The sequence below is a fragment of the Balaenoptera physalus genome (assembly GCF_965194825.1).
Source record: "Balaenoptera physalus genome assembly, chromosome: 19".
NCBI classification, from domain to species: domain Eukaryota; kingdom Metazoa; phylum Chordata; class Mammalia; order Artiodactyla; family Balaenopteridae; genus Balaenoptera; species Balaenoptera physalus.
In genome coordinates, this window is record NC_138900.1 from 5,584,483 (window position 1) to 5,611,603 (window position 27,121).

At 41.9% G+C, this 27,121-nt stretch overlaps 2 protein-coding genes across 8 annotated transcripts in view; both read right to left on the reverse strand.

Moving 5' to 3' along the window:
• LOC309649629 (uncharacterized protein) overlaps window positions 1–27,121 on the reverse strand; it is a 70,342-nt gene that overhangs the window by 22,062 nt on the left and 21,159 nt on the right. The window contains exons 6-7 of the mRNA XM_082439784.1: window positions 21,813–21,964; window positions 21,573–21,663 (exon numbers count right to left, since the gene is read on the reverse strand). Coding sequence (XP_082295910.1) covers window positions 21,573–21,663; window positions 21,813–21,964 — 243 coding nt within the window. The remainder of the gene's footprint in view (window positions 1–21,572; window positions 21,664–21,812; window positions 21,965–27,121) is intronic.
• On the reverse strand, window positions 1,555–25,540 carry LOC309648565 (uncharacterized protein). 7 transcript variants are annotated; one of them, XM_082437266.1, is made up of 6 exons: window positions 21,744–25,540; window positions 17,854–18,050; window positions 16,613–16,739; window positions 16,243–16,335; window positions 10,183–10,278; window positions 1,555–5,239 (listed from the first exon to the last, which is right to left on the reverse strand). In XM_082437266.1, exons 2-6 carry the CDS (start codon window positions 17,866–17,868, stop codon window positions 3,333–3,335), a joined length of 2,238 nt encoding a protein of 745 aa, XP_082293392.1. In that variant the 5' UTR covers window positions 17,869–18,050; window positions 21,744–25,540; the 3' UTR covers window positions 1,555–3,332. The 7 variants fall into 7 exon arrangements, with proteins under 7 accessions (XP_082293392.1, XP_082293393.1, XP_082293395.1 ...); XM_082437267.1 differs by lacking the exon at window positions 21,744–25,540 and adding an exon at window positions 21,293–21,733; XM_082437269.1 differs by lacking the exon at window positions 17,854–18,050.

Here is a 27,121-nt window from a genome sequence, read left to right on the forward strand (position 1 = left end):
CACACCACTTGACCACAGTGCATTATTCTGATTTTTGTGGGGACAATGAGAAGAGTATGTAGGAGACAAATTTTTAATAGGAACCTTGAGGAAGGATCCAAAGGTTGAGCCTCTAAACACCCACTAGCCTGGGACTATGGGTCTCAAAACTTCCCGACTCCTGTGCTCTCAAACACAGACAAACTCTGTACTCCCTAAACAACACTGACCTCAAATTCAATCTGAAATTTACCACAGACACTCTTGCCCATTGACACTCCTCCCCCAATTCCAGGCTTCTCCTGATCATGAGCTGGATAGTAAATCGCTAACCTAGGGGAGAAGCAGTGCTCATTGGTTTCACACCTTCCATCCAGTTTTCAATTACCGAGTCTTGCAGACCTAACATATAGACCCTAAACCCTGACCAACAGGACCTTCAATCATTAAACACTTCAGATTAAGCCTTAATTTAATTAAGCCTTAATTTAAGGCTCCATCACTAACGCCCAGATTCCTCAGTGACTCAACCCAAATAGACCCCAAACACAATCATTGACACGCATTCCCTCTTCACCGACCCCAAAGGCCCCTCACTGGGGATCCTCACCCAGAATCAGGCTCAGCAGATCTTGAGCCTCTGAAGACTCCTCTGGAAGCTGCCAAAGGCTGAACCCGGTCCAAAACCACTTCTGATTGTGATGTGTCCTCCCTGCAGTGCTTCTGTAGCTGTTGCTAGGGAAGCCAAGCGCCTGGAAGGAGTGCGTCTGGCGAGGGCTCTGGGTTAGCTTCAGAAGTCCGAGTTCTGGCCGTGCACAGGTCCTGTGACATCACATGGCTCCATGACCTCACAGAGGTTTTGACATTTAGGACGGGAGCAGCTTTAACGGCTGCTATCACTTTGCTGGGTGGGAAGACACAGAAATATCTTATGGGCACCCCACTGCCTTCCTGTCTTTGCAAGAGATGGTCACAGGCATAGAGCTAAATTATATTTTCAGAGGCCGGCACCTATCCAAGGCCAACGTGGTATGAGATGCATTTTAGTCATCAGTTTGGGCAAAACCAGCAAACTGATGGTGCCCTTGAACCCTTAGGCAGGAATACCTTGGGTACGGCCAGTTGCAGAACTCTGATATTCTTGTGGCAGAAAGGATGTGCAGAGAGCTTCTGGATGGATCTAAGGTTGAATTTACTTGAGGTCTATAGTGGAAAAATCCATAGTTGTATTTCTTTTACTCATGCTACTGCCACACTTGCAACACTTCTGACATGTCTGTCACCAAATAATGGGGGTGGGGCATTTAACCACACCAAGCAATTCTCCACTACACCAACTGGGTCCTTAAGTGTGACTCACTTCTAACACTGCCTACTCGGAGATAGTGTCAGATCCCACAGGTTAAGGGCTCAGTCCCATGACTGCTTCCACCCCACTTCAGATGCCAATTACACGTAGCAGGTGCCCAAGTTACCTACAACTTGTCTGACTTGGCTACAAACCGGAGATTCCCACAACCTCTTCTTTGGGTTCAATTAGTTTTGCTAAATGGCTCACAGAACTCAGGGAAACACTTGCGTTTATCAGTTTATTAAAGGATATGATAAAGGATACAGATGAACAGCCAAATGAAGACAAAAATAGGGCGAGGTGTGGGAGGGTCCCAAGCACAGGAGCTTCTGTCCCTGTGCTATGGTTTGTTACTCTCCCCATACCTGAATGTGTTCACCCATATAGAAGCTCTCCAAAATACCTACTATTGGGATTTCATGGAGGCTTCCTTACATAGGCATGATTAATTAGTAACTCCATTTCTAGTCCCTCTCCCTTCTCTGGAAGATGGGGAGTGGGCTGAAAATTCCAAGCTTCTAATCATGGCTGGGTCTCTCTGGTGACCAACCCCCATCCAGGAGCCCACCCAGAATCACATCAATAGAGTAAGAGATGCTCCACACGCTCTTATCACGTAGAAATTTACAAGGGTTTCAGAAGCTCTGTGCCAGAAACCAGGGACAGAGACCAATGTGTCTATTTTCTACAATTTCACAAGGTCAAACAGTCAACCTCAAAAGGATACATCCTAAACGATTCTATATTTCTAATATTCTATAATGACAAAATTATGGATACAAAAAGATCTGTGATGTCAAGGGTTAGTGTCGGGGAAAGGATGTGACTATGAGGACGTAGCATGAGGGAGTCTGTGTTGACAAAGCATTCTGAATTTTTACTGGGGTGTTGGTTACAGGAACCTACATATGTGATAAAGTTTCTTAAGGCGATATATAAAAACCAAACAAAAACTACTACATGTTAAAACTGGTGCAATCGAAATAAACCCTGTAGTTAACAGCACTGTAACAATTTCACTTTCCTCTATTTGACCTTATATAACCACACAGTTTACTGTGTGGTTATTAAAAGATTTTACCTTTGGGAGTAGTGGGCTGAAGGGCATTTAGGAAATCTCTGGAATATTTGTTTTTGTGATTCTAAACTTACTTCAAAATTAAAAGTTATAAAAACATCACATTTATATTAATTTTATAAACCCCCTGATGGTACTTACAAACTTGGTTAAACACATCCAAATCTGTTGTTATACTTACGAAACGAGTACATTTTTCATTTTGAAGTACTTCAAATCTTCTGAAATAACACAAACTTGGAACCAAAGAAATACAAAAGTTAAATACTGAAAATTCAATCCATGATGAGAGTAACTGCCACTATGTAAAATTTATAAGACCAATGACAAGGCAACTAGAAATATGGCTGAACGTATCCTTCAGTTGCTTGTGAGGTGTAGTATCCCTTAAGTTAAGACTTGTAACAGAATGCTCTCATTCATCATTTCCTCAAGGCTTCTTTCCTTCATTAAGTTGTCTGATATTTTGTTAAAGTCCACCATATAGAATGTGTTTCTGCATGGATTTCCTGGCAAATGATGAAGCGATATTTATTACTGCAAACCCTGCCATATTCATTGCCACAGGAAAGTATTTTTCTAGTGATAACTGACATCTGTTGAGGAATTACTTCTGGGCAAAGGCTTTCCCACAATTATACTTCTACCAATTAGAAATATTCATTCATTCATGATCTGTGGTGATCACATATGATAGGGTTTATTTCCACTGAAGGCTTTCCTAGTCTTTCACACTCATAGGCTTTATCTCAGTATATACTTTTTAGACATAGAATGTCCTAAAATATTTTCACCAAGGCTGATTGTATCCGAGTAGTTTTGTAAATTTTTTCATCAATATAAAATATGAGGTAATTGATCACTAAAGATAATACCACATTCTTTGCATTGTGATTCTTCTCTGCATACTATTATCTTGAGGGTCTACAACCGGCAACAGGCTTCCCCAAAGTGACTACCTGTGAATTCTCTTATGTTTATCAAGGACTGACAAGTGGGCAAAAGCTTTCCCACACTCACTGCATCCATAGGGCCTCTCTCCTGTATGTTTTCTTTGGTGAACACTGAGCCCTGACTTTGTGGTGAAGGTTTTCCCACATTCACTGCATTCATATGGCTTCTCTCCTGTGTGAATTCTCTGATGGGTAATGAGATCACTTTTGCACAAAGAGAATTTTCCACATTCAGTACATGCAAAGAAGTCTTTCGTGAGTGAAATCTCTCATGTTGTATGAGGCGTGTCTTCTTCTTAAAGGCTTTACCACACTCGTTGCATTTGTACGGTTTCTCTCCAGTGTGAGTTTGCTGATGTGTACCAAGGGTACCCTTCACGGTGAAGCCCTTGCCACATTCACTGCATATATATGGTTTCTCTCCAGTATGAGTTCGCAGATGTGCGATGAGCTTCCTTTTCGCGGATAAGCCTTTGCCACATTCGTTGCATACATAGGGTTTCTCTCCTGTGTGAGTTCGCTGATGTACAATGAGATTGCCCTTCTGAATGAAGCCTTTTCCACAATCACTGCATATGTAAGGTTTCTCTCCTGTGTGTGTTCGCTGATGTCCAATCAGCCGGGCCTTGGCTGGAAAGCCTTTTCCGCATTCACTGCACACGTAGGGTTTCTCTCCGGTATGAGTTCGCTCATGTACAATCAGTTGGCTCTTCACAGTGAAGCCTTTCCCACAGTCACTGCATATAAATGGTTTCTCTGCAATATGAGTTCGCTGATGTACAACAAGATCACCTTTCATGGTGAAGCCTTTTCCGCATACACTACATACATAGGGTTTCTCTCCTGTATGAGTTCGCTGATGTCTGATGAGAGGGTTCTTCAAGGTGAAGCCTTTTCCACAATCATTGCATGTATAGGGTTTCTCTCCAGTATGAGTTCGCTGATGTGGAATAAGACTCTTCTTCAAGGTGAAACTTTTCCCACATTCACTGCATACAAAGGGTTTCTCACCAGTATGAGTTCGACGGTGTGCAATAAGACGCCTCTTCTCGATGAAGCCTTTTCCACATTCACTGCATATGTAAGGTTTCTCTCCTGTATGAGTTTTCTGGTGTGTAGTGAGACTGAACTTTGTAGAGAAGGCTTTTCCACACAGACTGCATCCATGGGGCTTCTCTCCTGTATGAGTTCGCTGATGATAAATGAGCAGACACTTTGTGGTGAATGCTTTCCCACATTCACTACATGTGTAAGGTTTCTCTCCCATATGACTTTTCTGATGTTTATTGAACTGCGATTTCTTAAAGAAGGTTTTATCGCATTCAGTGCACTCATAATGTTTCAGTCCCGTATGAGTTCTCTGATGTTCAGTGAGCCTGGATTTTCTGGAGAAGGCTTTCCCACACAGACTGCATCCATGAGGTTTTTCTCTAGTATGAACTCTCTGATGATCAAAGAGCTGAGACATCTTGAAGAAGGCTTTCCCACACTCACTGCATACATGGGCTTTCTCTATGTTGTGAGTTCTCTGTTGCTTAGTGGACAGGGAGTTATTGTTGATGGGTTTTGCACTTACAGGAAATTTAATTTCAGTAAAAGATTGCTCGTGGTTAGCATGGAGAAGGGATTTCCCATCTCCATTAAACTCAGCAGAGTTCTCTAAGTTACAGCTTCTCTTCTGGTTTTCAAAACTTATATTTGATTTTAAAGGTTTTTCAGTTAAGTCAAACATATCACAATTTTGCTTTAACAGGAAATGACTTTCGCTCTGATTAACAATATTTGCAAATGTATTATGTTCGCAGCATTGTTCCACAGTATTTTGAATGCTGTGATTTGGCAAGTGATGCTGCAGAAGGTCATCAACTTTCCTGATTTCTAGGAAAGAAGAGAACAAGGAATCATTCTGCAATCTCTCATAATCTTAATTTGGAAGAAAACTGTTTCAAAAAATGCCTTCATGTGAAGTAACTATTTAGTGACAATTCTATGTGTGGTATAAAAAGAAATATATTTGGTCTTCCTCCACAGAGCTCCTAAAGCCTTGTAATTTCCTAAGTGATTAGGATGCTAATGAGGTGACTTAGCATAGGGTTCCTACATAACTTCAGGATGGGGCTGACCACCAGAAAGACTAAGTGATTAGAAGGTTGGAACTCTGAGCTCCACCCACCGGCCTCTGGGAAAGGAGAGAGGGCCTAGATATTAAAGCTCTATAAGAACTCTTAACAAAATTTGCTCAACCTCTGGATGGGTGAACACATCCATGTGTCAGGAGGGTGGTGCACCCCAGTTCTGGGGACAGAAGCTCTCCCATTCAGGAATCCTTCAGACCTTGCCTTCTTGTACCTCTTCATTTCGGACCTTGTACCTCTTCACTTGATTGTAAACATAAGTAAATGTTTCTCAGTTCTCAGAGCCACCCTTGGAAATTAACTGAACCCAAGAAGCGGGTCATGGGAACCTCCAACCTACAGCCAGTTGGTCAGAAGCACAGGTAATAATCTGGACTTGTAATTGACATCTGACATGGGGACAACCATGTGGGACTGAGCCCTTAACTTGTAGAATCTGACACTATTTCCATGTAGATAGTATCAGAAATGAGTCAAAATTTAGGACACCCAGGTTTAATTCTATGTACAGACCACTGAAGCAAAGGAATAAAGAAGGCAATTGCAGTCTGTGAATCATGGTTAAAGGAGCAATGAATATGTAAGAGGTGGAGGAAATCAGGATATGTTCAAAGAAAAGACAAGGTTCACTGATGGACTTAATGGGAGAAGCACGGAAGAGGTTAAGACTCAAGGATTATTTCAAGAATTATGTGGTTTCAGCCACTGGGTAGGTGGAATGCCTCTTAATAATGTGAGGAATATTACTGAAGTCCAGAATGAGAGGAAAATCTAGCACGCATTGTGAAACAAAGTTTAAGATGACTATTACAGGGACTTCCCTGGTGGTGCAGTGGTTAAGAATCCGCCTGCCAATGCAGGGAACATGGGTTCAAGTCCTGGTCCGGGAAGATCCCAATGCCACGGAGCAACTAAGCCCGTGTGCCACAACTACTGAAGCACGCGCCTAGAGCCTGTGCTCCGCAACAAGAGAGGCCCGTGCACCACAGCAAAGAGTGGACCCCGCTTGCTGCAACTACAGAAAGCCCACACGCAGCAATGAAGACCCAACGCAGCCAAAAATAAATTAATTAATTAAAAAAAAAAGATGACTATTACATACCCGAGTACTATACAAACATGAACAGGTTGAATATATAAATCTTTAAAAAGGTCTTATCTGAAAATAGCAATGTGGATATCATCAACATAGATTATTCAAAGATAGAGAACTGGATGAGGCTCTGTTTAGAAACATGTAGAATAAAGGTGAAGGCACAGGGCCAGGGCTTTAGCCATTCCACATGTAGAGTTTGGAATTCAATTAAGCCCACCTAAGAGAACCAAACATTGAGTATTGTGATCACGGGTCCCTTGAAGATCCAGGTATATAGAACAAAGTACAATGATGAGTAAGATGTGGATCCTCAGCATCTGATTTCAAGGTAAGTGTGACAGACTATTGAAAGACTGGTTATCATAGTCTAACATCTTGCCATCCTTCTTCATTCTGTAGACCACCATTCACCTAACTCTACCAAAGCACTAATTGAATTTTTTAGAATTTCTCTTATTGAAGTGTAGTTGATTTAAAATATTGTGTTAGTTTCTGGTGTACAGCAAAGTCATTCATTTATACATACATAAATATACATATATATTTATATTCTTATCCATTATGGTTTACTACAGTATACTGAATATAATTCCCTGTGCTATACAATAGTACTGTACTGTTTATTCAATTCTATATAAAATAGTTTGCATCTGCTAATCCCAACTAACCTCAAATTTAGAAAAGCTTCTGTAACCAAGATTCCAACTAATAGTCTAGCTGGAACATACCCTATGTTCCTATGTAAAAAGGGAACGTTGGTATGCAGTTACTCCATCCCTGCATCTTGCAAAGAAAGGAGTGGCCATGACTGATGACTAGAAGATAACCTCTGAGTCCCTGATATCCTGCCTGATAAGAGTTCCTTTTTAGGCATGAGGTCTGAAGCCATACCATACAGTTTATACTAACAATGTGATTTGTGGTAGATGCCCGTTTTTTGTATGCCTGAGGGTTTGGACAACACTAACATTCTGATTCTGGGGTCTAGAGGCACCAGGCTTGGGTGAGCTTCCCTGGTTGGCAACACTCCACACATGTTGTCAAACATTCAAACATCATTGCTGGGAAAATTCAGCACTGTTCACATGACTCCACTGGTAGAGGACAACCGGGAAGCTTGTGTGCAGCCTCTCCTGGAGTCTTTCCCATGCACATTTGATCTTTGATGACTTTAATCTGTATTATTTTATTGTCACACATTGTAACCAAGAGTATAAAAGTACATTCCCCTCCCCAATAATGTCTACCTTCTACAAAGTAGGCAAAGTGATCCACTTTAAAAATTGTATAATGCCACTCCTCTACTCAAAATCCCCTGTTCTCTCAACTTATTCAGAAAAGAATCAAGGTCTTGAATGCCCTTGATAGGCAGTTTGTGACCTATGTACCAAAACCCTCAAGCTACTACCCTGTTACCCTTAACTCCAGTCATTTCCCCTCTTGCTCAGTCCTTTCTACCCATGTAAGTTTCCCTGAAGTTCCTCAAACACATTCCAGACTCAGGTCTTTCAACTTCCAACTGTCTCACATTTGGAAAACTCCTCACCCAGGAAGATTACTCATATCCCTCATCTATGTGCTCAAAGGCATCTTATCAGATTGCCACTCCCATTCCTAAAAGGGAAGTTCCAAGCCCCAACACCCACTCTTCTATTAGCTGCTTTAATTTTCCTTACAGCAATTTTTACACTAAGACATGTTAGTTACGCGTTTATTATTCATTATAGAGTATTTCAATTGAGAACGTACTCCGTGTGAAGGGACAAGATATATATTTTTTTCCTGTTTTGTGTTGCTATTAGCTTCAAAACTATTATGCTATTAGGCTCTCAAAATGCAAGTTTTAAAGGAGGAAAGCTATCACATCAATTGCAGAAGGCAATCATATGTATGGAACATATTAAGCATACTTAGGGGACTTCCCTGGTGGTCCAGTGGTAAAGAATCCACCTTCCAATACAGGGGACGCGGGTTCGATCCATGGTCGGGGAACTAAGATCCCACATGCAACTAAGCCCGCGCGCCACAACTACTGAGCTCAAGCGCCACAGCTAGAGAGCGCATGTGCCACAAACTACAGAGCCCACACGCTCTGGAGCCCACGTGCCACAACCAGAGAAGAGAAAACCCGCACGCCACAACTAGAGAAAAGCCATGTGCCGCAATGAAAGATCAGCACGCCTTAAGGAAAATCCCGGGTGCCACAGCTATGAACCAACACAGCCAAAAAAATAAAAAGAAGAGGACAAAAACTCTTTACTCTTTATAATCAAGATGATATCATATCACGGGATCATTGAAAGAGAAAGTGTAATCACATATGGCAGGAAACAGGGTTAACTGGGACTAAGTGTCATCAGAATATGACGGGAAATTAATCAATTGTATTTCTACATTCTAGCAATGAATAATCTAAAAATGCAATCAAGAAACAATTCCGTTTACTATAATATATAAAAGAATACCAATATATTTAGGAATAAATTTAAGAATGGAAATACAAAACTTATATTCTGAAAGTTAGAAAAACATTTTGGAAGACATTAAAGGCCTAATTAGATTTAAAAAGATCCAATGATCATGGAACAGAATGCTTAATATGGTTAAGATGGAATGACTCCCCAAATTGACATACAGTTCAATATAATCCCTATCAAAATCCCAGGCAAATTTTTTTTTCTGCAGAATTTCACAAGCTGATTCTAAAATTCAGATGGAAATTCAAAGGCTCCGCAATACTCAAAATAGGCTTGAAAAAGTTGGAGGATTTACATTTTCCAATTTCAAAGCTTACTGCAAAGCTATAATAATAAAGGCTACTAAAAGGATATATATATATATATATAAAATAATCCAAAACTGATGGTGGTGATGGTTGCACAACTATGCAAATATAATAAAACACCACTGAATTATATAACTTAAATGGATAAATTGTTTGATATTATATGAATTAAATTTAAATAAAACTGTTAAAAAATATAAAGTGAGAACAGAAGCTTTAGGAAAATAAATACAATGATAACATCTAAGAACTACACGAGAATCTGAATTAGCAAAACTATGAAGGAAGTTATTTGAAGCAGACTGAAGTTATGACCTAGTTCTAACATGTAGCATGGTAGAAACATTTTTTCTAGCATCCAAGGTGGGGTTGGATGTTATGGTGGGAAATCATTATTTCCTAACTGGGCAGGAAGAAGGTACAGTAGTAAGAAGAGTGATGAATTCAAAGTTCGCTCTTTCCAGAGAGGCCTGGAAAGTGGAATTTCACAGCAAGACAAGTGGTAACACAGAGATCCTGTGATGGTGAATGAAGAAGAGGAAGATTTGAAAATCCTAGGAAGAAGAAAACTATGCAAACAAAAACAAGATGCATATGAAATAAACAGGGATCAGATCGCAAAAGAGAACAAAGCGATATATTTTCCTCTTAACTTCTACAAGGAAAAAGAGTTCTTACACCGGAAGAGAGGTACGTGGTAGGGCTGTCTATGTTTCCTCAGACACTATCACAGCTCTGACGCCTTCTCTCCTGATCAGAGTGTGACTTCCCTGTCTGCCCACCTTGCTGGGTCTCACCTACTCACCTGGACAGATTCGACCGTGGCTGTCATCTTCTACTGGCCACAGTTGTTCTCCTCGTTCCAACCTGGAGACAGCATCTGGTTTGCTGGCTTGATACCCTGTTCATGAAAAATGATAGAAGAATTAGACATATCGAACTGGGCTGGGATACGGCAGGAAGGGATAATGGTACATGGAGGGAATAAACAGGTTTCACATCTGTAACCTCAAGGCTTTTCTCTCAGGAGAGGGGCTATTATACCCTCTCGTCTGGGGCAAGAGAAGGATCTGAGACTCGACCATTGCAGAGGAATGCAGTTAGTCTGAAGAGTTAAGAGGCTGAGAATGGAACGGCCACTGACGGGCACCCTCTGAGGGACCCAGGGGAGCTGTCCTCACCCACGGACACCAAGTTGCTATAGTTCTCCAGCATCACATCCCGGTACAGGTCCTTCTGATCGGGGTCCAGGAGCTATGTACCAAACTATGTACCTGCCACTCCTCCCACGTGAACTTCATAGCCACGTCGTCATGTCAGGGATTCCTGTCATAACATGGTCTTATTTAGCGAAGTGATGTTCTTTGGGTAATATGGAAAAATGTAAAGGAAATTATTCTGCTCACTTTTGCCATATGGGAAATTAGTGGGTTTTTTACCTTCACACGCTGTGATAGAGTAAGAATCCTAGTAAAATATTACGTTACTGTGCAGTCTTCCATTCATTCAACTAAAGTTGAAAACTCAAAGAAGTTTCGGTAATGTACCGTTAATTCCTCTAGCTGAGGTAAGAACATCTGCAATCTCTATATATGTGAGCATTTGTAAAGGAAAAACCCAGTTTCGTCTCCTTCCTGTGTAGTGAAAAACCCAGTTCTTCTCCACTGTGTGCTTCTTCCCTGCGAGTCTCCTTTATTACCCACAAAGAACACTTCGTTTCTGACCCTTCTGGTCACCAACTGTGTGGAGACTTTTTCCCCACAACAAGCAATTCTCTGCCCTACCAGCTGGGTGTCCTATAATTTAAATCAATTCTGACACTATCTACCCAAAGATAGCGTCAGATCCCACAGGTTAAGGGCTCAGTCCTGTAAGACTTCACGGCCCCCACTTCAGACACCAATCACAAATCCAGGTTGTCACCTGTGCTTCTGACCAGCCAGCTATAGGTCAGAGGTTCCAATAACCCCCTCCTCAGGTTCAATTCACTTGCTAGAGGGGCTCACAGAACTCTGGAGAACACTTATGTTTACCAGTTTATTAAAGGCTATGATAAAGGATACGGGTGAATATCCAGATGGAAGAGATGTGTAGGGCAGGATACGTGGGAAGGGAAGTTCTCTGAACATCATAGTTTGGGGATTTCATGGAGTCTTCATCATGTAAGCATAATGAATCATTAACTCCATTTTCAACCCTTCTCCCTTCTCAAGAGAACAGGGGGTGGGGATAAAAAGGACAAGCTTCTCATCATGGCTTGGTCATTCTGGTGACCAGCCCTCATCCAGTAGCCCACTCAGAGTCACCTTGGTAGAACAACATTACTCCTGTCACCCAGGAAATGACAAGAGTTTCAGGAGCCCTGTGTCAGGAACAGAGGTCAAAGACCAATATTAGAACAAGAGATGTTCCTAGTGTTCTTATCACTTAGGGAATCACAAGGGTTTTATGAGCTCTGTGCCAGGAACAGGGGGCAGAGACCAATATATATTTTCTATTATCTCATAAGCATCTATTTACTAATACTGAACTATATGATTCTTGTAAGTATATGAATAATAGATTCCTAAATTCACCATTAGCAGTTGAGCCAATACCAAAACCAGTAATGAAGAGACTCCAGATGCCAGAATCACAAGACAATACATGCTAATTTCAGTAGTTAATATACTAAATGAAACAAAAGAAACTGTATAAAACATGTATAGAGCACAATAGGTTATTAGATGATCAAATCTGTAAAGAAATTATTCTTTAAAGAATATATATGGACACATATGGACACAGACCGATGCATATGCATGTGTGTAGATTAGGCAGGATTAATATCATATCAGATAAAATGAAGAAACAGCTGTAGGAAACATGTTTTTACATTTATGAGGACAGTAAGGACTGCAGTTAAGGACTTCACTCACCACATCACCTCTATGGAGAACCAACAAAGTCCTATGTGAACTTGAGACCCATGTGAACTTGCGACCCATGTGCCATGAAACATTAACATCCTTTGAGGAACTGGTCTGCTTTTGTAATAGGGAAGAACAAATCTGACTCCATATCAGATCTGTTCCTCTTACTTTAAACTCACTTTAACCTTTGTGCTCTGTTGCCTGTACTTAGTCATGCTGGCTCTGTACATTTTGTAAAAGAATGCTGCCTATAGCTTGAAATATACAAGAACATCCGTGACCTGACCTGAACAGAGAATAACATGGTGACCTGACCATGACCTGACCTACATGACAGCTGCAAGAACAAAGAATCCAACACCACCAAGAAGTGTGCAACTAACCACGTCCCTCCCTCACCCTGCCTTTAAAAGGGCTTTGCTGAAAGCCTTCAAGGAGTTCCAGACTTTTTAAGGCATGAGCCACCTGACTCCTTGCACGGTCCGGCAATAAACCCTTCTCTGCTCCCAACTCCGACGTTTCAGTATTTGACCTCACTGTGCTTCAGGCACACGGTCTTGCGTTCAGTAACAACCTTACCAACAATCTTCATCCATTTTTTCCTCTCCCAGCCTGTATTTACGTAATGTCAAATCTCATTTGCCCTCTACAAGCAGCATATCCAGAACCTCACCAACACTGAACCCTCCACACATGCTGCAGCCAACCATTCTCGCAGTCACCATGTTTTTTGCAATAGCCTCCTGAGGCTTTCCTGTTTGCCACCCTGCCCACTACTGTCTGCTTTCTACACAGAAGCCAAAAGGATTCCTTGAAAAATGTAAATTATTTCATGTCATTCCAGTACTCAAGAACTCCTCGTGTTTTTTTTTTTAATTAATCAATTAATTAATTTATTTTTGGGTGCGTTGGGTCTTCGTTGCTGCGTGCAGGCTTCCTCTAGTTGCGGCGAGCAGGGGCTATTCTTCCTTGCGGTGCGTGGGCTTCTCATTGCAGTGGCTTCTCTTGTTGCGGAGCATGGGCTCTAGGCGCATGGGCTTCAGTAGTTGTGGCTCACGGGCTCTAGAGCGCAGGCTCAGTAGTTGTGGCGCACGGGTTTAGTTGCTCCATGGCATGTGGGATCTCCCTGGACCAGGGCTCGAACCTGTGTCCCCTGCATTGGCAGGCGGATTCTTAACCACTCTACCACCAAGGAAGTCCTCTCCTCGTGTTTTCTCATCTTATTAGGGAGTAAAATCACGCTTCCTTGAAATGGAATACGTGACCAATCTTACCCCCCCATCCCACCCCGCCCCCACTGCTACTGCCTCTTTGGCCTTATACCCATCACTTTCCAGAAAGCACACTCTGCTCTGTCCACACGGGCTCCTTAATGTTTCTCAAACTCATTCGTGGCTCAGCCTTTTAATCCCGCTAGCCTCTCTACTTGGAAAACTCCTAACCCGGCAGCCTACTAACTTCCTGCATTTCTTGGTTCAGAGGCACCTTATCTGAGAGGTGTCCCCTACCTAAAGAGGAGCCCCAGCACCTACTCTTCCATAATGCTGACTAAAGTTTTGTTTCTTTAAGTTTTACTGAAGTATAGTTGATATACAACGTTGTGCTAATTTCTTCTGTATGGAAAGTGATTCAGATATACGTATATATTCTTAGTCATGTTCGTTCGCATTATGGTTTATCACAGATATTGAATATAGTTCTCTGTGCTACACAGTAGGACCTTGTTGTTTACCCATTTCACATGTAATAGCTTACATATGCTAACCCCAACCTCCCATTCCATCCCTCCCCCACCGCTCCTCCCCCTTGGCAACCACAAGTCTGTTCTCTGTGTCTGTGAATCTGTTTCTGCTTTGTAGATATGCTGATTTGTGTCGTATTTTAGATTTCACCTATAAGTGATATCATATGGTATTTGTCTTTCTCTTTGACTTACTTCACTTAGTATGATAATCTCTAGGTCCATCCATGTTGCTGCAAATAGCATTACTTCATTCTTTTTTGTGGCTGAGTAGTATTCCACTGTGTGTATGTACCACATCTTGTTTATTCATTCATCTCTCAATGGACATTTAGGTTGTTTCCATGTCCTAGCTATTGTGAACAGTGCTGCTATGAACACAGGAGTGCATGTACCTTTTTGAATTACAGTTTTGTCTGGATATATGCCCAGGAGTGGGATTGCTGTATCATATGGTGACTCTGTTTTTAGTTTTTTGAGAAAGCTCCATACTGTTTTCCATAGTGGCTGAACCAATTTACACTCCCACTAACAGCGTAGAAGGGTTCCCTTTTCTCCACACCTCCTCCAGCGTTTGTTATTTGTAGACTTTTTTTCTTTTCTTTTTTTTTTTGGCCACCCCACGAGGCTTGTGAGATCTTAGTTCCCCGACCAGGGATTGAACCCAGGGCCTTGGCGGTGAGAGCACGGAGTCCTAATCACTGGACCGCCAGGGAATTCCCTGTAGACTTTTTCATGATGGCCATTCTGACCGGTGTGAGGTGGTACCTAACTGTAGTTTTGATTTTCATTTCTCTAATAATTTATGTTACTTAATCTTTATCACAGCACTTTTCACCCTCTCTATATATTATTTGTTTATTTTTATTTTTTTTATCCCACACCACCAGCCCCCAAAACACTTGATTAATTTCTTGACTCCTTTCTCTTAGACTAAAAACTTGTGATCTATATGTATACTTGTTTTCACTGCTCTTACCCTCCAGCATAAACAGGCTATCAAAAAAATGTAGAGGAATGAATCAAAAAATCAATCACATGTATGGAACACATTAGGGAGAATTTAAGAAAGAGGGTGGAAATCTCTTTGTGAGTATGATGATGTCATATCATGGAATTCATGGACAGAAGAAGAACTTTAACTGACAAGTAATTTGATTAGCTAGGATAAATATCATCAGAATACAATGGAAAGAAAAATGAAAATTTTAGGGAAATGAAGACGGTAAGGTCTACAATCAACGAGAAGAAAGTTCAAAACTAATAAATACACAAAGGAATTAATTTGAAGTAAGGAAGAGTTATGATCAGGTTGAGACCGGAACTGAGAACGTAGGATGTTAAGATAACGTTTCTAGGTAAAAATTCATCATGAACAGCAGACGCATTTACATAAGAGAGCTCTGCAGATGGGGAACATATGAGGTAATGCCTGAATGGCCAGGATGGAGGATGCATAAGAGTAAGGGAGAATGTAAACTTATAGTGGTTTTCTGGGAGGGAAGATGATCCTAGGTCCTTGCAGTTACTGGGAACTCAGGAGAGCTGCCATCGAGATGAGTAAATTATATAGAAGCCAAGCCTGTGGTGGATCACACTGGGGAGAGATCAATTTGGGAGTCTTCTCCAGTGACCCTAAGGAGCTTAGCTTATAACAATGAAGAAAACTTTGAAGGTTAGAAGATCATTGGAGAAAATGGAAAAAAACATCTTTGGAAAACCTCAGAGTGGGAATAAGGCACAGTGAAGACCAGTTTACTTTTGGGGCCGGCAGCCAACATGGGGTGAATGTGACAAAGGAAATCAACATTACCAGTGGAGCAGAAAGGTGCAGTAGCCAGAAGACAGTGAGCAATTCAAACTTTTCTCTTTGGAGAGAGGCCCTGGAAGATGGAATTTCATAGCAAGGGAGGTGGAAGTGTATGAAGAAGAAGGAAAAGATATGAGAATCCTAGGGAAAAGAAAACTATGCAAACAAAAATCAAGATGAGGGTAAAATAAAGAAGAAACAGGTCCCGGAAAAGACAGAGTCTTCCCTAAGAAGGGATATATTTTTCTCTAAACTCGTACAAAGAAAAAGAGGTCTGACATCGGAAGAGAGATGCACAGAGGCACTGCTTACCCAGCGTCCAACCCCCTCTCAGCTGTGACTCTTCTCTGACCAACTACAGTGTGACTTCCACGCCTGTCACCTTGCTGGTCTCTCACTCACCTGAATGGGTTCCACAGTGGATTCCATCTTCCATCGTCCATGGTTCTCCTTGATCCAACTTGGAGAGTATGTCTGGCTTTCTGGCTTGATAACCTATTCACCGGAAATGATAGAATATTTAGACCCAGTGAACTGGGCTTGGGGTCTGTGAAGACAGAATGCTACAGCTGAGGACAAAACAATTTCACGACCTACAGAGTAAAGGCTGTTCTCTCCGGAGAAGGGAGAACACCCACTTCTCACGGGCCAGAGAGGGGACTGAAAATCTACTGCTTCAGAGCATCATAGACACTCCAGAGCTTTCAGAAGCCGAGAAAGGAAACGACACTGACCGGGGACCCTCTGAAGGACACAGGGGAGCCGTCCTCACCCACAGACAGCAGGTTGCTATAGTTCTCCAGCATCACCTCTTGGTACAGGTCCTTCTGAGGAGGGGTCAGGAGCTGCCACTCCTCCCACGTGAAGTCCACAGTCACATCGTCAAACATCAGGGTTTCCTATAGTAACAGTGGTGTTTAATGAAGTGATGTCCTTTTGATGATATGGAAGAAATGTTAAAATTTTTTCTTCTCATTTCTACTTTATAGGCTGGATCTATATATCTAGGGGGTTGTTTTTGTTGTTGTTTATTGATTGATTGGCTGCATTGGGTCTTCACTGCTGTGCACGGGCTTCCTCTAGTTGCAGCGAGCAGGGGTTATTCTTCATTGCGGTGTGCAGGCTTCTCATTGCGGTGGCCTCTCCTGTTGCAGAGCATGGGCTCCAGGCACACGGGTCTCAGCAGTTGTGGCACGCGGGCTCAGTAGCTGTGGCGCACGGGCTTAGCTGCTCCGCGGCATGTGGGATCTTCCCAGACCAGGGAACGAACCCATGTCCCCTGCATTGGCAGGCGGATTTTTAACCACTGCACCACCAGGGAAGCCCCGGGTTGTTTGTTTTTAACGCACATGGAATAAGCAAAAGCCTAATAAAATACAAGGATCCAACTAAATATAATTGTGCAGTCAGTCATCCATCCATTTATCATTAGATGTTTCTATAATGTGTAAAAGTTAAACCTTCTTGTTAACCTAGAAACACCACATTCATATATATATATACGACTAACACATAAATCAATGGAATTGGGATGACTAAATCTTTACAGCCAGTCAATCAAAATCTTCTGGGAAGTGACTCAAGAAGCCAGAATTATAAGAAACTAAATGTTTAATAAGCATGTTTAAAGTGTATGAAGAAGTAAATTATTTTTTGGTATGTGTACTTTGTTATAATTTCAGCCTTTAAATATATCCTTAAGTCAGTTGTATAATGAACAAAAATAAAAGCAATATAAGAAAAAAGGTAGATTAAGAATCCAGATTTGAACATGGAAACCAAAAGTCAGTCATATTGCAAAGCCTGAGGAAACAGTCCCCATAGAACTGCCCTCGCTTCAGACACCGGCTGCAATTTCTGGCGTCCCCAGTATCACCCTCACTTCAGAAGCAGGCTACAAAGACACCCAGGGTCCCCAAGACACCCTTAGATGCAATCATTAGCTAGAATGACTCAGACAACTAACAAACCCATTCGGGAACAAAGGAAAGAATAAACCAAACCAGAAGTCACCTGGGCCTGGATCATTTTCTCCCGTTCTCTAAAAACAGCTGGCAACAAGGAGGCTCTGTCACTGTGTCTTCTGGGTCTGCTCTAAATTTCTGTTCTGATACCTGTCTTCAATCAAGCATGTCTCCAGTAATGCTGATACCAAATCCTGTAACTTCTTCCTCCTCCTACTGATTCTTTTGCTCCTGGGGAGTCAGGACCTGTGGGTTGAGGAGAAAATTCAAGCTGAGGGTACATTTCCTCTGGGCCCAGATGCTATCACTGCTCCTGGGCGCTCACCTTAACCCAATGCCCACAGCATTGCTGAGTGTCCCTTTTTTACCCCAGAAGACTTTATTCCTCTGGCCAAAAAGGCTAAGATTCTGACTGTGGTGGGGGTATTCCTTTATTCCGTGAAGTTGAAGTGGGGTGACTGTCAAAGGAGATGAGGGGGACTTCCCTGGTGGCGCAGTGGTTAAGAATCCACCTGCCAATACAAGGGACGTGGGTTCGATCCCTGGTCCGGGAAGATCCCACATGCCGCAGAGCAACTAAGCCCGTGCACCATAACTAATGAGCCTGCACTCTAGAGCCTGCGAGCCACAACTATTGAGCCCACGTGCCACAACTACTGAAGCCTGCGCGCCTAGAGCCCGTGCTCCGCAACACGAGAAGTCACCTCAGTGAGAAGCCCGCGCACCGCAACGAAGAGTAGCCCCTGCTCGCTGCAACTAGAGAATGCCCGCGTGCAGCAATGAAGACCCAACACAGCCAAAATAAATAAATTAATTAAAAAAATAGTCTAAGATTAAAACGAAGGAGATGAGGGAAACGAGATCCATCCCAGCAGCAGACCTTAGGAGCAGGAGACTCTCAGGCAGCTCAGTTATACAAAAGGGACCGTATGGGAGGAGAGGTGCTGGGCACTGTTTTCCTTTAAACAATGTGCACTCAGGAATCTCCTCAAGCGTTTTTATACACCTTGTGAGTACACACACTTCAGTTTGAAAACCAATGTACTGGGAAAACCGGAAGCACTGTCTTATAAGCAATAATGATAATATCTTAGGTTTTAAATACATTTTTTTTTTTTAAATACATTTTTTAAAGCACACAATATTGTAAATAAATTGGAAAGTGGTAAATTAAGTTGAGATGCTCTAAGACGCCTGTATTGTTAGAGAAGAGTATAAAAGTACTAACATAAAAATTTGACAAAGAAAGCTTCCATGCTGTACGTAATCTCTGGTGTCATGATGAAAACTAACAATTGTCTTAAAGTACATAATTTCCATCCTAACAGAAGGGGGAAACAGAATAAGCAGAAATTCATTCAAAACATGGCAAAAAAGAAAATAAGGAATAGAGAACAAGTGGGGCAAATACAGTGCACTTATATGACTGTTTTAAAACAAAACACTAAGAACTATATTAAGTATATTAAATCAACTATACTCCAATAAAAAAATTTTTTTTAATGAATTAGATTCAGTATAAACAGAACAAAGATTCCAGTTAATTACATCAAATACAAATGCCTCGAAACTGTCAGACTGGATTAAAATTTAAAACCCAGGACTTCCCCGTCAGTCCAGTGGTTAAGACTCCATGCTTCCAATACAGGGGGCCTGGGCTTGATCCCTGGTCGGGGAACTAAGATCCCACATGCTGTCCAGTGTGGCCAAAAAAATAATAATAAAATAAAATAAAACCCAAGAACATGCTACTCTAGGTGACATGCCTGAAATATAGTGATATGGAAAGCTGGAGAATAAAAGGTTAGAAAAAGATAAACCATGGAAAGAGTAACCACAGATAATCTATATTCTCTGACAAAATGCACCAGAAAACCCAAAAATTACTACAGAGAAAGAGAAACAAAGCTTACTAGTAAGAGGTTCAATTCACCACATTTTAAGAAATTTGCCATTTCTAGGTACCTAATAATATAGCCTTGAAACATATACAGCAAGGGAATTCCCTGGGAGTTCAGTGGTTAGGACTCCAGGCTTCCACTGCAGGGGGCACAGGATCAATCCCTGGTGGGGAAACTAAGTTTCCTGCACGCCATGCGGTGGCAGCCAAAAAAATTTTTTTCTAATTAAAAAAAAAAAAAAAAAAGGAATGAATTATAAACATTAGAAATTGGACAGAAAATTAAGGTTATATTCAGACAATATCATCCTTGACATGGAAAGAGAGATTCAAAGAATTATAATACTTATTTAAAACAAAATTTCCCCTCAGAAACCCCCAAGCAGATTTTCACATATATTGCTGGCTAGAACTGCACCACGTACCTAAGCTCATTTCGTACTAATTCAATCACTAGCAACGCGAAGTGGAACCACCAGGACTAACTAAGACCAACCAGTATTGGGATATGGGTCACCCTGTCAGAAGGATGGATAACGAAACAAAACGGCGATTCTGTTAGCAAAGAAGAAAGTGTGAGTGCATGTCAGACAAAACAGCAAGTGTCCACTGCCGCTGGTGAGAGCAAGCCTTCCTTGACAAACATTTTCTGCAAAGGTGAGACAGGCTGGGACCTGGAACCCTTTGCTGCAGTGCTGCAGTGCTTGCATCTGGACACACCTCTCCTCCGGCAACAAAAACCAAAGAAACTATAAAGGACTAAAAATAACTTTGCACATGCGCAGAGGGGGCAAATTCTGGACAACAAGATACAAAGAAATCAAGAAACCCAACTGCCACTTCTGAAGAGCCAGGAGCAGAAAAGCAGGGGACCCGGAGCAAAAGCAGGGTACTGCCATGCCCCTTGCACACAACACAACCTAAAGGGGCAAACCATCTAAGCCGTCCCTCCGGCCCAACCCCTGGACATACCCCTACCCTCACCCCATATAAGGAACCAGATGCCCCCCCCACCAACTGCACGTCAGAGAGCGAACAAGCAAGGGAACCTCTTACTTGTTCTCGCTCCCCCCTGCTGCAGCAGGGCCCCAATAAAGCCTGGCCTGAATTTCTTATCTGGCCTTTGATCAATTTCTATGGACCAAGGAGGCCAAGAGCCCTGGTCGGTAACAAAGGGATAGATACTATACATTTCTGCTTTGAGGGTTAAGATCTGTCACAAAGACTCAATTCCGCCTTTGCAGTGCGAAAGCAGCGATACACGATACACAACACATAGGCGAGGCTGGGTTAGTCCCTCGGTCTGCGGATAAAAGCCTAAAAAGCAGAAGGTTTAGAACTACACTACCGTCCTGGGCTGTACCGCCTTCCTTCCCAGCGTACTTGGTTGGAATCTCAACGCAACCACCAGCCAGGCGTCCTAGGGGACCAAAGCCTCAGCCCTCACGAGACTCCCTGTACCACAGACACTGACTACACACTTCCTTATTAATCCGAAACCTGGGCCAGACACCCTCATATGATGACCGTCCAGCCAGGCCCCAGCATCTCTGAGCGCCATATTAATTCCCGAATCTGAATCTCTTACCATCGTAAATACCACCTGCGTCCTTTAGAAACAGAGTGAGCCGCAAAGACCCCCATACCAGGCCGGTCCGGTCACGATCGTTGATCTCTACAGACTTTTTTTTTTCCTTGGGGGGTGTGGTGGCGCCGCGTGGCTTGCGGGATCTTAGTTCCCTGACCAGGGACTGAACCCGGGCCACTACAGGGAAAGCGCCGAATCCGCCAGGGAATTCCCTCTACAGGTTCTTAACCGTTTTAACCAACAGCTCCCAAGGTACCCCAACGACAGGTACACGCGTCACAAACGCTCCCGGTTCCTCTCAAATACCTCCACCTCCGTGCTTCCCACCAGACCCTCAATAATTCCGCAAGTCCACACTACACCATTGCAGCCTGTGGACGACACGTCCACAGGGGCAAACCTCCTATGGGACAAAACCACAAAACTTCAAGGCACAAATGCACACACTGACCCGATTTTCTCCAGTCCACAAGCAGAGCCCAAAACGTTAACACTTCCACGAACCGCTTCTACTTCTAACCCCCGTCGCCCAGATTTTTCGTCGGTCTACGGCGGCCGAAGACGGTCCGAAGCGTTTGAAGAAACGCGGACTGGATTTCTGGTATTTCCTTGAGAGGCAGTATGTCCGCGCCCAGCTCTCCGCGGCCCCGGGGGGCGGCCATGTTGGGACACCTGACGTACAGAAGGCCAAGGGGCGGGTTTGGGGCCGGGAGCCCTGGATGGTCCGGAAGGTGGGAAGCCACTGAAATTATGTCATTACCTGTCACTTCGACTCTTCAGAAAATTAGCAGATTTTCAGAGACTCGAGGTTTGCGAGGCAAATATGGAGCTACCTAAACGGCGTTCGACGCACTGGGGAGACAAGTAACGTTGCCGCGGCCTTTATTTTACACCTTGTATTAAAAAAGGAGGGGGGGGCGGGTGTCGAAAAGGACCAAGGGTTCAGGTGTCGGTATAGCAGCAGAGAACGAACTCCTGGAAAGAGAAACGGCAATACATCCGGTAATCGGACATCCGCCCCCAAACCTCTGGAGGAACATTTCTTGCAGGAAGCGGCTTTTAAGGACAGAATAAGATTGCAAGAGACTGGCACAGTGTGGAACAGGCCATCACGTTCAAAAGGAAAAGGGAGGCAGGGATGAAGCCTAAGTTTTGATTGGGATTGGAGCCTCGGGGAAAGGCCACTTTAAAAATGAGGCCAGTAAAGGTCTGGAGCCGATGAGAAAGGCACAGCCAGAATGGAGTCCAAAAGTATTAAGGTCAATAGCTATTTGGCCAAGACACTAAGATAATTCCATGAGGTTAGTTGCTTCAGCAAATGATGCTGGAATAATTGTATACCTATTTGCAAAAACATAAATTAAGACCCATAACTCTAACCATATACAAAATTAACTCGAAATAGATCACAGACCTAAATTTAAGAGGTAGAAGTATGAAACTTAGAGAAGCGAAGAGGAGCCTAAGTTAGCCAAAGAGTTCTGTGACAAGACAAAGTATGAGCCATAAAAGGAAAAATAATAAATTGGACTTTATTAAAATTAAAAACTTTTGTATTTCTAAGCACAGCTTTAATAAAGTATTGAGTGGAGCCAGAGGTTGGGAGAAAATATTGACACATTTAACATCTATTGATAAAGGACTTGTATTCAGAATATATCAAGTGTTCTCAAAACTTAATAACAAAACAACTATCCAGTTACTTTTTGCAGGTTATGAAAATTTCTAAATATTGCATCGTGGTGATAGTGGCACAACTCTGTGAACTTGCTAAATGTCATTGAGTTGTACGCTTACTACTGGTAAATGTTATATGTAAATTATGACCATAAAGCTGTTAAAATGAATTTCTGTTGTGTACAAAATTTATAGCATATGGATTTTTTAAAAGACATCAAATATAATTGCAAAATTATAAACTATCTAGGATTAAAAGTAAATGGAGATGTCTGGGACTTATAAGAAAAACAGTACAACAAATCTTGGAGTGAGAATGTAAGAATTTGAATAATGAGAGGATCATAATAAAAAGTGAACATAGTTGAATATGTTATGTTTTTCAAGTATACCCCACTTTAATGCATACCTTTTATATGTGACTCAAGTTACCATCCTACTAGTTCACCCATGATATAATTACAGCCACTTAATATTAATTATATAGAGATATACAAAACATTTTATAATATGGAAATGTTTATAATGAGAAAGTAAGTGATAAAATTAGATTACATCTTTTTTTTTTTACAGCTTTACCGAGATATAACTGACATAGATTATACCTATTTTAAATAAACTTTTTATTTTGGGGAAATTTTAGATTTACACAAAAGTGACAAAGTACTACAAAGAGTGCACATATACCTTCATTTGACTTCCTCTCATGCGAATATTTTATGTAACCACGGTACATTTGTCAAACTTAGAAATTAACATTGGTATGACACTCAACTAAATTACAGATTCTATTTGGATTTCACAAATTTTTCCACTACTGTCCTTTTTCTGTCTTAGGATTCAACCCTAATGCTGCCTTTAGACATCATGTTTCCTTGAATTCCTCTGTTCCATGACCATTCCTCAGTCTTTTTTTCATGTCCTCAATTATTTTGAGGAGTACTGATCAGGTATTTTGTATATTGACCTTCTTTTAGGTTGGTCTGTTTTCCTCATTAAACAGGGATTTATGCATTTTGGAAAAGACACCACAGAATTGAAGTCCCTTTCTAGTAACATCATATTTATGGGTATAGAATATCAAAATGACAACACTGATCTACTGGCAAAGGTAATATTTGCCAGGTTTCTCCACTGAAAATAGCAAAACAACTTCTGACCAAAAAGAACCATCATATAGGGCTCACACCAAGAGATTTCAAGACTTATAAACCTTTAGTAGTATTGGTGAAAGGACAAACACATAAATCAATGGAACAGAGCAAAGATCCCAGAAAAAGACCCACATAAGTCAAGTATACTCAAGCGTTTGACAGAGATACAAAGTTTATTCAATGGAGAAAGATAGACTTTTTCAGCAGATGCTGCTGGAACACTTGGAAGTCCACAGGCAAAAAACAAACAAAAACAAAGAGAAAAAAAATCTCAAAAGAATCTCCTTATAGACAGGTGCAAAAATCCTCTTTTGCAACCCAGAACTCATTGTTCAGTATGAGTTTTGATACAGGTAAGAAGGAACATGATACCTAAAACAGATTCAAGTGATGGGGGTGTACTGATAAACATAAAGATTGCTTCCAGGACTATAGAGCTGATAATTTCCCTCATATATTAAGCTTTTAAATTATCAGCTATATTGATTCCATACTCTAATTTTAATGTTGACATGAAACAAAGATGGCTTCTTTTTTTAGGCTTTTATCTTAAGAACACAGTGTCAGGATTTTTAAAAGGTACTGGCATATCCCAATGATCTGTACTGTTCTAGGGTGTGATAGCTTAGGAGTGAATATGATTTGAACTTAATACATTTTTAGAGGGTGTCAAATTCAGAACCAGGCAGATGCATCTCCTGACCCTAAACATAGTCCTAAAGTAAACTGCTTGAGGAAATTGGATCCCAGAGATTACAGGTGGGTAATTTTGAAGTGTGTCTGTATTCCACTGGAGATCAAAGAAGCCCAACTAAAAGAATTGTGGACTGACTGACCTGACAGCTGTGGATTGAGCAAAACTTCTTTTTGAAAGGGCTATCTTATCTTGAATATTATGACTTTGGAGGAACTAAGGTGATTGACAGTGGAAAGAATCAGAACATGTGAAATTCCTTAAAAATTTATTGACTTAAATAATTTTGCCTATGTTACACATAATAAAAAAAAAAAACCTTTACACTTTGTTCAGAAAAAAAAAAAGAATCTCAACACATTCATCCTATAAGTCCTATACTTGGTAAAGGACTTGTATCCAGAACATAGAAAGAATTCTGAAAAGTCAACAAGAAACTCCTATTTCAAAAATAGGCAAACCTTGAACAGACACTTGATCAAAGATAATAGATGGCAAACAAGCATATGAAAAGATGGTCTGCATCATTTGTTGTTAGGGAGATGCAAATTAAAACAACAATGTGAATAATAATAATAATTTTTAAAAAGCAGCAGTGTGATACAAATACCCAGGTATTAGACTTGCTGAAATCCAAAAACTGAAAATATGAAATGCTGGTGATAAGGTGGAGTAACAGGAATTTCGATTATTTGCCAGAGACAATGCGAAAGAAATACAGCCATGTTAGATGAAAGGCAGATTCTTGAATGTATGTTCGTACAGATGATCCCAAGTTTTAGAAAGGTAGCCTGAAAAAAAATTTTTTTTAATGAGATGGCTCTCATTGAGGAGTAGAACTCAGGAAAATGGTTGTTCTTACTTGTGTCAAAGAACTCTGAAAGGAAATATCCAAGACTAAACTTTGCAGTAAGATGAACAATAATCCTGTCTTTATTCCTATACACACCACTTGACCACGGTGAATTATTCTGATTTTGGTGGGGACAATGAGAAGAGTGTATGTAGGAGACAAATTTTTAATAAGAACCTTGAGAAAGGACTTGGACTGGAAAACCTGAAAAGAAATGTTTCCAGCATCCAAAGGTCAAGTCTCTAAACACCCACTAGCCTGGGACTATGGGTCTCAAAACTTCCCGACTCCTGTGCTCTCAAACACAGACAAACTCTGCACTCCCTACACAGCACTGACCTCAAATTCAATCTGAAATTTACCACAGACACTCTTGCCCATTGACACTCCTCCCCCAATTCCAGGCTTCTCCTGATCATGAGCTGGATAGTAAATCGCTAACCTAGGGGAGAAGCAGTGCTCATTGGTTTCACACCTTCCATCCAGTTTTCAATTACCGAGTCTTGCAGACCTAACGTATAGACCCTAAACCCCGACCAACAAGACCTTCAATCATTAATCTCTTCAGGTTAAGCCTCAATCAAAGGCCCCATCACTAACGCCCAGATTCCTCAGTGACTGAAGCCAAATAAAACCCCAAATACGGTCACTGACACACATTCCCTCTTCACTGACCCCACAGGCCCCTCACTGGGGATCCTTGCCCAGAATCAGGCTCAGCAGATATTGAGTCTCTGAAGACTCCTCCAGTAGCTGCCAAAGGCTGAACCGGGTCCAAAACCATTTCTGATTCTTATGCGCTCTCCCCGTAATGCCTCCTTGGCTGTTGCTAGGGACACCGAGGGCTCTTGCTCAGTTTCAGAAGACTTGCACAGGTTCTATGAGGACACACAGCTCTGTGACCTCATAGAGGTTCTGGCGCTTCCAACAGGAGTGGCCATAAAAGCTGCTAAGACTGCTGGGTGAGAAGACATGGAAATGTCTTCTGGGCACCCCAGTGCCTTCCTCTCTTTGCAAGAGATAGTCTCAGTCACAGAGCTAATTTAAGTTTTCAGAGGCCAGAACCAATCCAAGGCCAACGTGGTGTGAGATGCATTCTAGTCATCACTTTGGGCAAAAGTGGCAAGATAATGGTGACCTTGTGCAGTTAGGCAGGAACACCTTGGGTACTACCAGTTTGCCTGGAGTCTTATTACGGACAGAGCCCGAACTCGCTCTGCTTGCCGCAGGTCAGGCCAATAAATCGGGAGAGGACTTGTTGAGGCAAGGAGTAACGACTTTAATCGGAAAGCCAGCCGACAGAGATGGCAGACTAGTGTCTCAAAAAATCCATCTTCCCTCAGTCTGAATGTGGGCTCCGCTTACACAGAGGAAGGGAAGGAGGAGGGACCCATTGCGATGCCAGTCAATGGCTGAGTGGGACGGCTACCGGTCATGCACTAACAGCTACG